The sequence below is a fragment of the Oncorhynchus clarkii genome, chromosome 20 (genome assembly GCF_045791955.1).
Source record: "Oncorhynchus clarkii lewisi isolate Uvic-CL-2024 chromosome 20, UVic_Ocla_1.0, whole genome shotgun sequence".
NCBI classification, from domain to species: domain Eukaryota; kingdom Metazoa; phylum Chordata; class Actinopteri; order Salmoniformes; family Salmonidae; genus Oncorhynchus; species Oncorhynchus clarkii.
In genome coordinates, this window is record NC_092166.1 from 29,862,954 (window position 1) to 29,878,631 (window position 15,678).

The following is a 15,678-nucleotide window of genomic DNA, read 5'->3' on the forward strand; positions in this document are numbered from 1 at the left end:
CTTCCTTGTATTGATACGGTTGTTATTGTTACTGTAGAGCTCCCTGTCCAGTTTGTGAAGAAGCTCAGGGATAAGTTAGCCTTGTATACACACCGTGGGTACTTGGAATGCCAAGTGTCCCGGGCCAGCGCCACGGTCAAGTGGTACAAGAACAAGAAGGAGATCAAGCCCAGCAAGAAGCACGAGATCAGCAGCGAGGGTATATACCGCAAACTCACCATCAACGACGTGGGCTCGGATGATGAGGATACTTACACCTGTGACGCCATCGACGACAAGACATCCTGTAAACTTCTTGTGGAAGGTAACAGGAGAAAATCCAGGACCGTGTCTATTGTAAACATGTAAGAATTTTCTATGACGTGTATTTTTATAAAGTAGGATGTGGCTTTATCAAAATATACTTCCGAATCTCTTTTAGCACATATCAACACTTCAGGACACAGGACTACCAGTCAATGAGTGAATGGAAATAGCACTCTTAACAGATCCCTAAAGAGTGCAATTAAGAGTGATTTTTACCTCAAGTATGACCTAAACACTCTGTGTCTGTGGTCCCTCTAGAGCAGGCCATCAGCGTCGTACGGGAGCTAAGTGCCGTGGAAGTGACCGAGCCCTTTGCCGCCTTCTTCGAGGTGGAGATCAACATCGACTCAGTCAAGCCCCCCAAGTGGACCCTGAATGGTGTGGCCGTGCAGGAGAGCGCTGACGTGGAGATGGAGAAGGAGGGCTCCATGCACCGCCTCACCTTCAAGAAGACCAAGGCCTCCATGACAGGACCTGTCCAGTTCATGGCTGGCAAGAGCAAGTCTGTGGCCCAGCTTACTGTCAAAGGTCAGAGGCTTCTTCATACACAGAGCGTGGAACCAAATGGTTATGTCAGACTACCAATGCTCTCAGTGGGTATAGCTGGTTGAAATGACGTTATCATAACCAGATTAAAGTGGGTTAGGAGCATGCTATATGACTTGCCTATGATCAGAGCTGTTTGTTCTTCTTATTCTCTCAACTACAGAGCGTCCTCTTGAGGTGGTAGAGCCCATTAAAGATGTGACAGTCAAGGAGAAGGGCTCAGCCACTCTGAGCTGCAAGTTCTCCGCCACACCCAAAGAGGTGAGCTGGTTCAAAGGGCAAACCCTCCTGGATGCTTCAGACAAGTACAGCCTGAAACAGGACGCTGTGAGGGCTCAGCTGACCATCCAGAAGCTGACTGGGGAAGACACTGGGGAGTACCGCTGTCAGTCGGCTGCTGCCGAGACCAAAGCCACTCTCACTGTAGAGGGTACGTTTTGTATCAGATTTTGGTGTTGATTTGACTTCAATGCTGATTGCTTTGCTGAGCGTTGATGGTTCAAATGATATGTGTGCTGTGGGTTATTGCAGTTCGGAAAGTGGAGATCACCACACACCTGGTGGACACAGAGGTGGATGAGGACAGTGATGCAGTGTTCATTTGTGAGATCAACTACACTGATGAGGAGGTGCAATGGCTACTCAATGAAAAAGCACTCTTCTCCAACGAGGTCAACACCATCACACACGTGGGCAAAGTGCACACGCTCACACTCAAGAATCTGGCACCTGAGGATGGGGGCACCATCATCTTCAAGGTCAGGGAAATCAAGGAGGTTGTGACCCTAAAAGTCAAAGGTAAAGACTCATGAGCTAATTTGGTCCAAGTGAAAATACTGTAGTGTAGAAGTGGGACTAAAGAATATGTTAAACATCTTTAACTGGTGCTTGTGATCTCCATTTGCATTCCTCCAGAGAAGCGTGCAGTGTTCCTCAAGTCTCTGGATGACGTGGTGGGAGAGGTGAAAGGTATGATCACCCTGGCGTGTGAGGCCTCCAAGCCCAGGGTCTCCCCCGCCTGGAGGAAAGATGGTACGCTCCTGACCACTGGCTCTAAGTTTGAGGTCCTGCACACAGGCAAGTCCCTGGGTCTGATCATCAAGGATGTTACCAAGGAAGACGCAGGGGAGTACAGCTGCGACCTGGGTACTGAGCTTTCCAAGTCAAAGGTCACTGTGAGAGGTGTGTATGACAAAGCTGCATAACTTGCAAACAAATTAGTATAGTGTGCTAAGGCAGCAATTGTGTCATCATGTCTTTGAAAGAAAAACTCCTCTCCTCCCTTTATGTAGACCTGAGCATAGGTATCACCAAGCAGTTGAAGTCCGTGGAGGCGATGGAGGGAGAGACATGTAGCTTTCAGTGTATTCTGTCACGTGAAAGCACTGACGAGTGTTCCTGGACCTTGAATGGCCAGACCGTGGCTAACGGAGGACGCTTCCAGGTCTCCAGTACAGGTCGCAAGTACATGCTGGTTATCAAGGATGTGACGCCAGCCGATGCTGGTGAGGTGGTCTTCAACATAAAGAACCTGAACTCCAAGACTACCTTAGCTGTTGAAGGTCAGACATCTTTACCAGTTGAGGTTCTAACATCAATCTGCATGGGTTTTAGCGTTCATGGTTTTGAGACTTTGATCAACTGATCCCTGAGGTTATCGCAAAGTTGGGTATGTAGACCATTGAGAGAAAACATATCACATTTCTGAGTTTGTTTGTTGCATGTGATTGAAAGGAAATTGAGCCACTCTCAGAATTAAAATACATAATTGTGACTTGTTCCAGGCAAAGCTCAATCTGTATCACGGGAGCTGCAGAGCATTAGTGTAGTCTCAGGGGAGGATGCTGTGTTCATCTGTGAGGTCACACAGACCAGGGCCACCGTCCAGTGGGCCAAAGATGGGAAGGACATCAGGAAGAGTGAGAAGTATGAGATCAGTAAAGAGGAGAGGGTCATGAAGTTGACCGTCCACAGTGTCACTGTTCAGGACTCTGGGGAATATAGCTGTGAGGTCATCGGAGGGGCCACTACCAAGGCCAAGCTGGAGATCAAAGGTAAGTCTGACCAGTTCCCTTCACAGACACCTTCAATTGTTTAACGGTTGTTGATTACAGGATATTCATGTATCATTGACCACGAGCTACCACTTTTAAACTGTGACTGCTTTTTAATGTTAAATAACAAACAAAAAATGTTTCCTCTCCGACCTCAATGCTCTCTGCTGTGCTCCTACCTGAATGTACCTTTCCTCAGAGCCAGTCCACAAGTTTACCAAGGAGCTTAAGGACAGCGAGGTGGAGGAGGAGGGCTCAGTGACCCTGCAGTGTGAGACGGCCCAGCCTGCCTCCAAGGCCACCTGGTCCAAGGAGGGCGTGGAGCTGAAGGCCGGGGGACGCTATGAGATGAGTCAGAAGGAGACCGTCCTCACCCTCACTATCAAACAGCTGGAGGAGAAAGACAGCGGCACTTACACCTGTGACGTGGGCACTGCCACGATGATGGCGAAGGTGACAGTCAAAGGTAAGACCTCTGTACAGTATAGATATTTTCTTTATCGTGCTTACAATTACTATGAGCTCACCAAACAGTTTATAGTGAATTAATATTACCTTCGACTGAAATTGTTGTATGGTTTTGCACATTCATACTGTATGTTGCTAACTTTTTTTTAATGTAGTAGTTACAGACACTGAAAATGAAAGATTTGCTGACATGTTGACTGCAGTGCATAGCAGGGCAGAGAGCTTTGAATTAATGTTGAGAATTTAGATGCTTCCGCAAAAATGTTTTGTGAGCGATTAGGTTGTCACTGTCATCTTTTATTGATCGGTACTTGAATAATACTAAGAGTTATATGAGCAATAGTTTGTTTTTGGTATCTTGGAGCTGACATTTTAACATCTAGTAAGATTGATTCTCCTGCTCGTCTTCTTGAACAGACAACATTCATATGATGCAACCGCATTGACTGAGCATTATTCATGTCCCTTTGTTTTGCCTTACTATATGCTGAATGTTTTAACATTTAGGAGATCATTCCTTCCTACTGTCTAATCCCATTCTGGTTGGTGGACAGGACACACATTACGCTCAGAACAGCATGTTCCCTTGTCTCTGCTTTCCGTCATGGTCTAAGATCTGTTTCATCCAGGTCAGACCATGTTCATAGTGGAGCCACCCCAGGACGTTGAGTGTTTCAAGGGGACCTGCCCTATCTGGCGCAGTGGTATCTAGACCAAATCCCTCTGCAGCCCACCCCCCTCAATGAGATCCAGGTATCTGAGGGGGGTTTCTACTCTCTCACCGTGAGCGAGCTGACACCTATGGACTCAGGCACCGTCTATGTGGTGATTGGGGATAAGAGAGCGATCGCTTCGCTAATGGTCAAAGGTAACTCCCATGGCCGGGGCCATGGTTCAAATTATATGGAGGCTAGAGGGGGCTGGGCACCCTCATAACAATCATGCCCCCCCGTCCTATCTAGCAGATCTATAGCTGTAGTAGATACCAGAGATGGAAGTGCATCACTGCATTTTCCCTCTTCTTTAGTTTCTCTGAAATTGAAATGATACTTGCTTGATCTTTTAACGTTCATCTAGACTTGTCGTTGCTGTGTGCATTGTCAAATGCACAATTTATGCAATATCATAAGTGACCACGGCTGGTGTCCTCGATGCCTGTGGCACCATTCATACCATCAGATCTCAGTCAACCATTCCGTAATGATCTTTGTTGGTCTTGTTCATCATTCTCTCATCTTTGGGTCTATCATCCTCAGAGTAAAGAGAGAAAGATTAGATTATTGAAGGATGCATACTTTATGTACAGCGGCATCCCTGATTCTTAGATTCTTAGATGTTCAGTTTATTAGCTCACCAGATTTCATCAATATTTTTAGAAATCTATATTATTCAATAATTGCACCCACACTACTCGCGCGCTAACGCGCGTCTGATTTGCCAAGGGCTAAAATGTAAGTCAGTTCTATTTCTGACGCAGATCGCGCTGCAAGTCCTGCCTCTCCCATCTCCTCATCGGTTTATAGAAGCAGGTACCCACGTGCCATCTCCTCATTGGTTATACCCACGTGGGTGACTGAAGACGAACGAGGTCAGTGGCGGTAATGCACCTAAATTATGAAAGTTGCCAACCGCAATATAAAGGATGAGAGATGACTAGAAATCATTCGGTGACCGGTTTATGTGTGGATTAATTGGTGGAGTAGAGGACCTTGTGCATTTAAGGTAAAATAACAATTCAATGTTTATATCCCAGGACAAATTAGCTAGCAACAGCAAACTATTTAAATAGAACAAATTAGCTAGCAAGTGCAAGCTAGCTAGCTAAATTGCAATACATTTTTAATGCTTTTCGACCTGTCCCCAAATTAATATAATTGGTTCCGAGTTTGTTTTGATATTTTAACCTGCGTGTCGTGATCGCATTTGGTGTGGGGGGACAACATACATTTATGCACGATGGCGCACGCGAGCGGCCAGTTTGGGTTCCGTGTAAGTACATCGATGACTTCGTCCCCACAGTGACCATATGTACATATCCCAACCAAAAGCCATGGATTACAGGCAACATCCCTACCGAGCTAAATGCTAGAGCTGCCGCTTTCAACGAGCGGGACATTAATCCGGATGCTTATAAGAAATCCCGCTATGCCCTCAAACAAACCATCAAACAGGCAAAGTGTCAAAACGGGACAAAGAATGAATCATACTACACCGGCTCGGACGCTTGTCGGATGTGGCAGGGCTTGCAAACTATTACGGACTACAAAGCTGCCCAGTGACGCAAGCCTACCAGATGGGCTAAATGCCTTTTATTCTCACTTCGAAGGCAAGCAACACTGAAGCATGCATGAGGGCACCAGCTGTTTCAGACAACTGTGTGATCACACTCTTCATAGCTGATGTGAGCAAGACCTTTAAACAGGTCAACATTCACAAGGTCGCGGGGCCAGACAGATTACCAGGATGTGTACTCAGAGCATGTGCGGACCAATTGGCAAGTGCCTTCACTGACATTTTCAATCTCTTCCTGACCGAGTCTGTAATACCTACGTGTTTCAAGCAGACCACCATAGTCCCTGTGCCCAAGAAAGTGAAGGTAACCAGCCTAAATGACTACCGGCCCGTAGCACTCATGTCGGTTGCCATGAAGTGCTTTGAAAGGCTGGTCATGGCTCAAATCAACACCATCATCCTGAAACCCTAGGCCCACTCCAATTTGAATACCGCCCAAACAGATCCACAGATTACTCAATCTCAATCGCACTCCACACTGCCCTTTCTCACCTGGACAAAAGGAACACCTATGTGAGAATGCTGTTAATTGACTACAGCTCAGCATTCAACACCATAGTGCCCTCAAAGCTCATCACTAAGCTAAGGGCCCTGGGACTAAACACCTCCCTCTGCAACTGGATCCTGGACTTCCTGACGGGCAGCCCCAGGTGGTAAGGGTAGGCAGCAAAACATCTGCCACTCTGATCCTCAACAAGGGGGCCCCTCAGGGGTGCGTGCTTAGTCCCCTCCTGTACTCCCTGTTCTCCCAAGACTGAGTGGCCAAGCACAACTCCAACAACATCATAAAGTTTCCTGAAAACACAACGGTGGTAGGCCTGATCACCTTCATATGGAGAAGGTAATTGACCTGGCAGTGTGGTGGTAAGAAAAAAACGGAGATGATCATGGACTACAGGAAAAGGAGGGCCGAACAGGCTCCCATTCACATCGACATGGCTGTAGTGGAGCGGGTCGAGAGTTTTAAGTTCATTGGTATCCTCATCATCAACATACTATCATGGTCCAAACACAACAAGAAAGTTGTGAAGAGGGCACGATCATACCTTTTCCCCCTCAGGAGACTGAAAAGATTTGGCATAGGTCCCCAGATCCTCAAAAAGTTTTCCAGCTGCACCATCGAGAGCATCCTGACCGGTTGCATCACCGCCTGGTATGGCAACTGCCGTAAGGCTCTACAGAGGGTAGTGCTACCAGTCCAGTACATCACTGGGGCCAAGCTTCCTGCCATCCAGGACCTATATACTAGGCAGTGTCAGAGGAAGGCCCATAAAATTGTCAAAGACTCCAGTCACCAAAGTCATAGACTGTTCTCTCTGCTACCGCACTGCAAGTGGTACCGGAGCGCCAAGTCTAGGTCCAAAAGGCTCCTTAACACCTTTTACCCCCATGCCCGTGCAATTAATCAAATGCCCCCCCACCCCCCTTTGTTTTTACACTGCTGCTACTCACTGTTTATTATCTTATTATCACTTTACCCCTACCTACATGTACAAATTACCTTGACTAACCTGTACACCTGCACATTGACTCGGTACCGGAACCCCCTGTATATAGTCTCGTTAATGTTATTTTATTGTGTTACTTTTTATAATTTTTTTTACTTTAGTTTATTGAATAAATATTTTATTAACTCTATTTCTTGAACTGCATTGTTGGTTAAGGGCTTGTAAGTAAGCATTTCACGGGAAGGGCTACACCTGTTGTATTCGGGGCAAATCAAATTTGATTTGAAGTCACTCTGCTGTGTTAGCATGTAGGCTCAGTTTTACATCCAAGGTAATGAGTATGCTTCTATTGTGTCCTGTAAAATACTGCGGGGTCATCAACTAAGAAATTATTCCTATCTGAAAACTGTTCTGAATATTGTTCCTTTTTAGATTGGTGCCTCAATGCAAAGGTTCTGCCAAAAGCTCCAAAAATGCCTGTCTCTGTATGCTGCTGATCCTTTGTGTACTTTGGAAGGATTTCATTTTGTTTTGCGGTTGTGTTCAGCTGTTAAGGCCATGTTTATTGCATGTACTGGTTTGATTACCACCTTCGTTTAACAAGTCTTCTGTTTCATTGACCAACCCAATCATTGGAATCATATTTAGGTTCCGAAGGACAGCATGAACGAATCTGGATCACTATCATCATCCATTACCCATTGTTCTTCTCCATATTGCTTCTGTTCCACTTCCATCACAACTGAGGATTTTTAAGAGAACATTTTGCCTACTTGTTAATGAATCTGGGCGTGTTCGTCTTTTTCTAGCCTTGCCTGCCAGCTTTGAACAAAAGCTGAAGAACCAGCAGGCCAAGGAAGGGGAGAGTGTCACTCTCTGCTCTGTGTTATCCAAACCTGGGGCCAAGGTTCAGTGGAAGAAAGGCACTGAGCATCTCAAAGCTGGAGACAAATATGAGATGAAACAAAAAGATGCCTCCTGCGAGCTTCAGATAAAGCATCTGAATGTTGAGGACAGTGGGGAGTACTCCTGTGAGTGTGGAGACCAGAGGACCACAGCAACTATAAACGTCAATGGTATGGATACATAGTCTTGGTCAATGGGAATGTTGGGAAGTTAGTGTTTACAGGGGCTCAGTAAGTCAAAAATGATATATGTAATGTTATGTGTTGGTATAATTATTTTGTTATGTTATCGTAAATACAGTATAATTGCATATTTAATCCAATGGTTTGTCAGCGTTACCTGTGACCTTCAAACACAAGCTGGAGAGCCAGGAGGCTGAGGAGGGGGGCAGTGTTACCCTGCACTGTGAGCTCTCTAAACCTGGAGTCCCTGTGGAATGGAGGAAGAGAACACAGGTGCTGAAGTCTGGAGAAAAGTACCAGCTGAAGCAGAAAGAATCTGTGAGTGAACTCCTGATCGGCAAAGCACTACCAGAGGACAGTGGAGACTACAGCTGTGTGTGTGGAGACCAGAAGACTACAGCCAGTCTCAAGATTAAGGGTAGGAGGAAGACATGTTATTAACTATTTATCATACTGTATATGCAAACCTGTTGTGCTTTCATCCCTGCGATGCCCTGTTACTAGTGTATGCAATGTTTCAAATGGAAGTTCAGTGTATTGTCAAGCAGAATGTTTTTTTTCAAACGTATGGGTGTCCAGCAATTGTTGATTATGATGTTCATTTATTGGTTGACTTTGGCATGTTTTAGGAAATGTTATGTCTCATGTTCGTCGTTAGATGAATGAGACCAAAGCGCAGCGTGGAAAATGTTCATTAATTTTAATACTGAACTCCGACAAAACAACAAAATACAAAACTGAACGTAAAGTTCTGCAGGGCTAGACAGCAACTATGCAAAACAAGATCCCACAATCAAAGGTGGGAAAAAGGGCTGCCTAAGTATGATCCCCAATCAGAGACAACGATAGACAGCTGCCTCTGATTTCGAACCATACCCGACCAACAAAGAAATATAAAAAATAGAATGCCCACCCAAATCACGCCCCGACCTAACCAAATAGAGAAATAAAAATGCTCTCTAAGGTCAGGGCGTGACAGTACCCCCCCCCCAAAGGTGCGGACTCCGGCCGCAAAACCTGACTCCATGGGGGAGCGCCCGGTTGGGCATCTAGCCTCGGTGGCGGCTCGGGACGTAGACCCCGCTCCGCTCGCTGATTCCTCTGCTTCCGTGGAACCGGACCGTGGATCGTCGCCGGAGGAACCGGACCGTGGATCGTCGTGGACTCTGGGCCTTGGATCGTTGTCGTGGACTCCGGACTGTGGACCGTCGCTGGTTGCTCCGGACTGGGGACCGTCGCTGGAGGCTCCGGACTGGAGACCATCGCTGGAGGCTCCGGACTGGAGACCGTCGCTGCAGGCTCCTCTCCATGGATCATCACAGAAGGCTTTGTGCCATGGATCATCACTGGAGGCTCCGGGCCATGGATCATCACTGGAGGCTCCGGGCCATGGATCATCACTGGAGGCTCCGGGCCATGGATCATCACTGGAGGATTCATGTCATGGATCATCACTGGAGGCTTCGAGCCATGGATCATCGCTGGAGGCTTCGAGCCATGGATCATCGCTGGAGGCTTCGAGCCATGAATCATCGCTGGAGGCTTCGAGCCATGGATCATCGCTGGAGGCTTCGAGCCATGGATCATCGCTGGAGGCTTCGAGCCATGGATCATCGCTGGAGGCTTCGAGCCATGGATCATCGCTGGAGGCTTCGAGCCATGGATCATCGCTGGAGGCTTCGAGCCATGGATCATCGCTGGAGGCTTCGAGCCATGGATCATCGCTGGAGGCTTCGAGCCATGGATCATCGCTGGAGGCTTCGGGCCATGGATCATCACTGGAGTCTTCGTGCGTGGAGCAGGCACAGGACGTACTAGGCTTGAGACATGCACTGGAGGCCGGGTGCATGGAGCTGGCACAGGATATACTGAACCGTGGAGGAGCACTGAAGGTCTGGAGCGCAGAGCTGGCATAACCTGTCCTGGCTGGAGGCTCACTTTAGCCTGGCAAGTGCGGGGAGCTGGCACTGGGCTGTGAAGGCGCATTAGCGACACAGTGCGTAGAGCCGGCGCAGGATATCCTGGACCGAGGAGGCGTTCTGGAGACCAGGAGCGCTGAGCCGGCACAACCCATCCTGGCTGAATGCCCACTCTAGCACGGCAAATGCGGGGAGCTGGCCCAGAGCGCACCGGGCTGTGGATGTGTACCAGAGACACAGTATGTGTAACCGCAAAGCATGGTGCCTGAAGGGACACACGCTCCTCAAAGCGACTGTCTTGCTCCAGACTCCAACCCCTCCCAACTCTTTCGTCCCTCTCCACTGCCAACCACTCCTCACTCAAACGGTCCAAGAATTCCTCCTCGGTCTCAGACTCACCCCTCAGCACCAACGCCGACGTCATCTGCCCCCCCCACACACATTTTTTTGGGGGGGCTGCCTCGGGTTTCTGTCGTGTCCTCTCCTCCTGACCACGCTGCTTGGTCAGTTTGTGGTGGGAACTTCTGTTATGTTCGTCGTTAGATGAATGAGACCAAAGCGCAGCGTGGAAAATGTTCATGAATTTTAATACTGAACTCCGACAAAACAACAAAATACAAAACCGAACGTAAAGTTCTGCAGGGCTAGACAGCAACTATGCAAAAACAAGATCCCACAATCAAAGGTGGGAGAAAGGGCTGCCTAAGTATGATCCCCAATCAGAGACAACGATAGACAGCTGCCTCTGATTTCGAACCATACCCGACCAACAAAGAAATACAAAAAATAGAATGCCCACCCAAATCACGCCCCGACCTAACCAAATAGAGAAATAAAAAGGCTCTCTAAGGTCAGGGCGTGACCATGTCTGTCTTTTTGTTTGTATCTCTGGGTCTTTGTGTCTGTGGGTAGTCTGTTTCAGTGTTGTCTGTGTGTTTTTGTCTATATTGGTTTGAGTCGTGGTGTTACAGATTGGTTGTTTCTATAATTTGTTTGTATTTGTATTGCTTTGTCCCTTGCTCCTTTGTGCGTGTTCCATTGACTATGCTACGGTGATTTTAGTTGTTCGTTTTTTTTAATAGTTTAATTCAAAACTAACCACCTAATGGTTCGGTTCCACAGCCCAACTTGTGACCTTCAAACACAAACTGGAGAGCCAGGAGGCTGAGGAGGGGGGCAATGTTACCCTGCACTGTGAGCTCTCTAAACCTGGAGTCCCTGTGGAATGGAGGAAGGGAACACAGGTGCTGAAGTCTGGAGAAAAGTACCAGCTGAAGCAGAAAGAATCTGTGAGTGAACTCCTGATCAGCAAAGTAGTACCAGAGGACAGTGGAGACTACAGCTGTGTGTGTGGAGACCAGAAGACTACAGCCAGTCTCAAGATTAAGGGTAGGAGGCAGATTGGTGTCATTGAATAGCTACTGTATGTTCAGCTGAAGATGATCTGTACTGTCTTTTCACTGCTGTTATCAAGTTTCAAGTGTGATTCAGTAGATTATTTTCAAGAAGTTGGTTTGGTATAACGGCTTTGATTGTGTTGAGTAGTTGTCATCATGGCTTTGTTTCATTTTGTATGTTTTATGATTCAGTGTCAGCAGCAAGTTCTGCATGTTCTGAAAACCCAGTGCTTAAGCTTAGAAGTATTCCCAGTCATTTTTCTTTAACTGTCTCTGTGTGTTATCTGTCTCTGTTCAGTTGATCTTTGTGTCTTTGTAGTCTTGTGTGTCTTCATTGTGCTGATCATGTTGTTAGTCTTTGTTAGTGATCATTCTGTCTCTGTTTCTGTGTTTCGATTCATTATTCAAGTAACTGCTTTTTAAACTGTGCCATTCTCATGGTTTTGGAGGATGCACTCATGTCTGATTGCCTCGTATCATTGGTTAGGCATATTGTTTTTCAATGTATTTTATATGGTTTATTTTGAATCCCCAGCCCAACCTGTTACATTCAAACAAAAGCTAGGGAGCCAGGAGGCTGAGGAGGGGGGCAATGTTACCCTGCACTGTGAGCTCTCTAAACCTGGAGTCCCTGTGGAATGGAGGAAGGGAACACAGGTGCTGAAGTCTGGAGAAAAGTACCAGCTGAAGCAGAAAGAATCTGTGAGTGAACTCCTGATCAGCAAAGTAGTACCAGAGGACAGTGGAGACTACAGCTGTGTGTGTGGAGACCAGAAGACTACAGCCAGTCTCAAGATTAAGGGTAGGAGGAAGACATGTTATTAACTATTTATCATACTGTATATGCAAACCTGTTGTGCTTTCATCCCTGCGATGCCCTGTTACTAATGTATGCAATGTTTCAAATGGAAGTTCAGTGTATTGTCAAGCAGAATGTTTTTTTTCAAACGTATGGGTGTCCAGCAATTGTTGATTATGATGTTCATTTATTGGTTGACTTTGGCATGTTTTAGGAAATGTTATGTCTCATGTTCGTCGTTAGATGAATGAGACCAAAGCGCAGCGTGGAAAATGTTCATTAATTTTAATACTGAACTCCGACAAAACAACAAAATACAAAACTGAACGTAAAGTTCTGCAGGGCTAGACAGCAACTATGCAAAACAAGATCCCACAATCAAAGGTGGGAAAAAGGGCTGCCTAAGTATGATCCCCAATCCTGGCTGAATGCCCACTCTAGCACGGCAAATGCGGGGAGCTGGCCCAGAGCGCACCGGGCTGTGGATGTGTACCGGAGACACAGTATGTGTAACCGCAAAGCATGGTGCCTGAAGGGACACACGCTCCTCAAAGCGACTGTCTTGCTCCAGACTCCAACCCCTCCCAACTCTTTCGTCCCTCTCCACTGCCAACCACTCCTCGCTCAAACGGTCCAAGAATTCCTCCTCGGTCTCAGACTCACCCCTCAGCACCAACGCCGACGTCATCTGCCCCCCCCCCACACACATTTTTTTGGGGGGGCTGCCTCGGGTTTCTGTCGTTTCCTCTCCTCCTGACCACGCTGCTTGGTCAGTTTGTGGTGGGAACTTCTGTTATGTTCGTCGTTAGATGAATGAGACCAAAGCGCAGCGTGGAAAATGTTCATGAATTTTAATACTGAACTCCGACAAAACAACAAAATACAAAACCGAACGTAAAGTTCTGCAGGGCTAGACAGCAACTATGCAAAAACAAGATCCCACAATCAAAGGTGGGAGAAAGGGCTGCCTAAGTATGATCCCCAATCAGAGACAACGATAGACAGCTGCCTCTGATTTCGAACCATACCCGACCAACAAAGAAATACAAAAAATAGAATGCCCACCCAAATCACGCCCCGACCTAACCAAATAGAGAAATAAAAAGGCTCTCTAAGGTCAGGGCGTGACCATGACCTGTTTCAGTGTTGTCTGTGTGTTTTTGTCTATATTGGTTTGAGTCGTGGTGTTACAGATTGGTTGTTTCTATAATTTGTTTGTATTTGTATTGCTTTGTCCCTTGCTCCTTTGTGCGTGTTCCATTGACTATGCTACGGTGATTTTAGTTGTTCGTTTTTTTTAATAGTTTAATTCAAAACTAACCACCTAATGGTTCGGTTCCACAGCCCAACTTGTGACCTTCAAACACAAACTGGAGAGCCAGGAGGCTGAGGAGGGGGGCAATGTTACCCTGCACTGTGAGCTCTCTAAACCTGGAGTCCCTGTGGAATGGAGGAAGGGAACACAGGTGCTGAAGTCTGGAGAAAAGTACCAGCTGAAGCAGAAAGAATCTGTGAGTGAACTCCTGATCAGCAAAGTAGTACCAGAGGACAGTGGAGACTACAGCTGTGTGTGTGGAGACCAGAAGACTACAGCCAGTCTCAAGATTAAGGGTAGGAGGCAGATTGGTGTCATTGAATAGCTACTGTATGTTCAGCTGAAGTTGTTCTGTACTGTCTTTTCACTGCTGTTATCAAGTTTCAAGTGTGATTCAGTAGATTATTTTCAAGAAGTTGGTTTGGTATAACGGCTTTGATTGTGTTGAGTAGTTGTCATCATGGCTTTGTTTCATTTTGTATGTTTTATGATTCAGTGTCAGCAGCAAGTTCTGCATGTTCTGAAAACCCAGTGCTTAAGCTTAGAAGTATTCCCAGTCATTTTTCTTTAACTGTCTCTGTGTGTTATCTGTCTCTGTTCAGTTGATCTTTGTGTCTTTGTAGTCTTGTGTGTCTTCATTGTGCTGATCATGTTGTTAGTCTTTGTTAGTGATCATTCTGTCTCTGTTTCTGTGTTTCGATTCATTATTCAAGTACCTGTTTTTTAAACTGTGCCATTCTCATGGTTTTGGAGGATGCGCTCATGTCTGATTGCCTCGTATCATTGGTTAGGCATATTGTTTTTCAATGTATTTTATATGGTTTATTTTGAATCCCCAGCCCAACCTGTTACATTCAAACAAAAGCTAGGGAGCCAGGAGGCTGAGGAGGGGGGCAATGTTACCCTGCACTGTGAGCTCTCTAAACCTGGAGTCCCTGTGGAATGGAGGAAGGGAACACAGGTGCTGAAGTCTGGAGAAAAGTACCAGCTGAAGCAGAAAGAATCTGTGAGTGAACTCCTGATCAGCAAAGTAGTACCAGAGGACAGTGGAGACTACAGCTGTGTGTGTGGAGACCAGAAGACTACAGCCAGTCTCAAGATTAAGGGTAGGAGGAAGACATGTTATTAACTATTTATCATACTGTATATGCAAACCTGTTGTGCTTTCATCCCTGCGATGCCCTGTTACTAGTGTATGCAATGTTTCAAATGGAAGTTCAGTGTATTGTCAAGCAGAATGGTTTTTTTCAAACGTATGGGTGTCCAGCAATTGTTGATTATGATGTTCATTTATTGGTTGACTTTGGCATGTTTTAGGAAATGTTATGTCTCATGTTCGTCGTTAGATGAATGAGACCAAAGCGCAGCGTGGAAAATGTTCATGAATTTTAATACTGAACTCCGACAAAACAACAAAATACAAAACTGAACGTAAAGTTCTGCAGGGCTAGACAGCAACTATGCAAAAACAAGATCCCACAATCAAAGGTGGGAAAAAGGGCTGCCTAAGTATGATCCCCAATCAGAGACAACGATAGACAGCTGCCTCTGATTTCGAACCATACCCGACCAACAAAGAAATAGAAAAAATTGAATGCCCACCCAAATCACGCCCCGACCTAACCAAATAGAGAAATAAAAAGGCTCTCTAAGGTCAGGGCGTGACAGTACCTCCCCCCAAAGGTGCGGACTCCGGCCGCAAAACCTGACTCCATGGGGAAGCCCGGTTGGGCATCTAGCCTCGGTGGCGGCTCGGGACGTAGACCCCGCTCCGCTCGCTGATTCCTCTGCTTCCGTGGAACCGGACCGTGGATCGTCGCCGGAGGAACCGGACTGTGGATCGTCGCCGGAGGAACCGGACCGTGGATCGTCGTGGACTCTGGGCCGTGGATCGTTGTCGTGGACTCCGGACTGTGGACCGTCGCTGGAGGCTCCGGACTGTGGACCGTCGCTGGAGGCTCCGGACTGTGGACCGTCGCTGGAGGCTCCGGACTGGGGACCGTCACTGGAGGCTCCGGACTGGGGACCGTCGCTGGAGGCTCCGGA

At 46.9% G+C, this 15,678-nt stretch overlaps 1 protein-coding gene across 1 annotated transcript in view; it reads left to right on the top strand.

Moving 5' to 3' along the window:
- Positions 1 to 15,678, top strand: part of LOC139376175 (obscurin, cytoskeletal calmodulin and titin-interacting RhoGEF b) — a 100,786-nt gene that overhangs the window by 36,143 nt on the left and 48,965 nt on the right. Inside the window, exons 27-40 of the mRNA XM_071118448.1 lie at positions 38 to 304; positions 565 to 834; positions 1,016 to 1,282; positions 1,384 to 1,650; positions 1,768 to 2,034; positions 2,145 to 2,414; positions 2,637 to 2,906; positions 3,106 to 3,372; positions 7,924 to 8,190; positions 8,354 to 8,620; positions 11,244 to 11,510; positions 12,054 to 12,320; positions 13,662 to 13,928; positions 14,472 to 14,738. Coding sequence (XP_070974549.1) covers positions 38 to 304; positions 565 to 834; positions 1,016 to 1,282; positions 1,384 to 1,650; positions 1,768 to 2,034; positions 2,145 to 2,414; positions 2,637 to 2,906; positions 3,106 to 3,372; positions 7,924 to 8,190; positions 8,354 to 8,620; positions 11,244 to 11,510; positions 12,054 to 12,320; positions 13,662 to 13,928; positions 14,472 to 14,738 — 3,747 coding nt within the window. The remainder of the gene's footprint in view (positions 1 to 37; positions 305 to 564; positions 835 to 1,015; positions 1,283 to 1,383; positions 1,651 to 1,767; positions 2,035 to 2,144; positions 2,415 to 2,636; positions 2,907 to 3,105; positions 3,373 to 7,923; positions 8,191 to 8,353; positions 8,621 to 11,243; positions 11,511 to 12,053; positions 12,321 to 13,661; positions 13,929 to 14,471; positions 14,739 to 15,678) is intronic.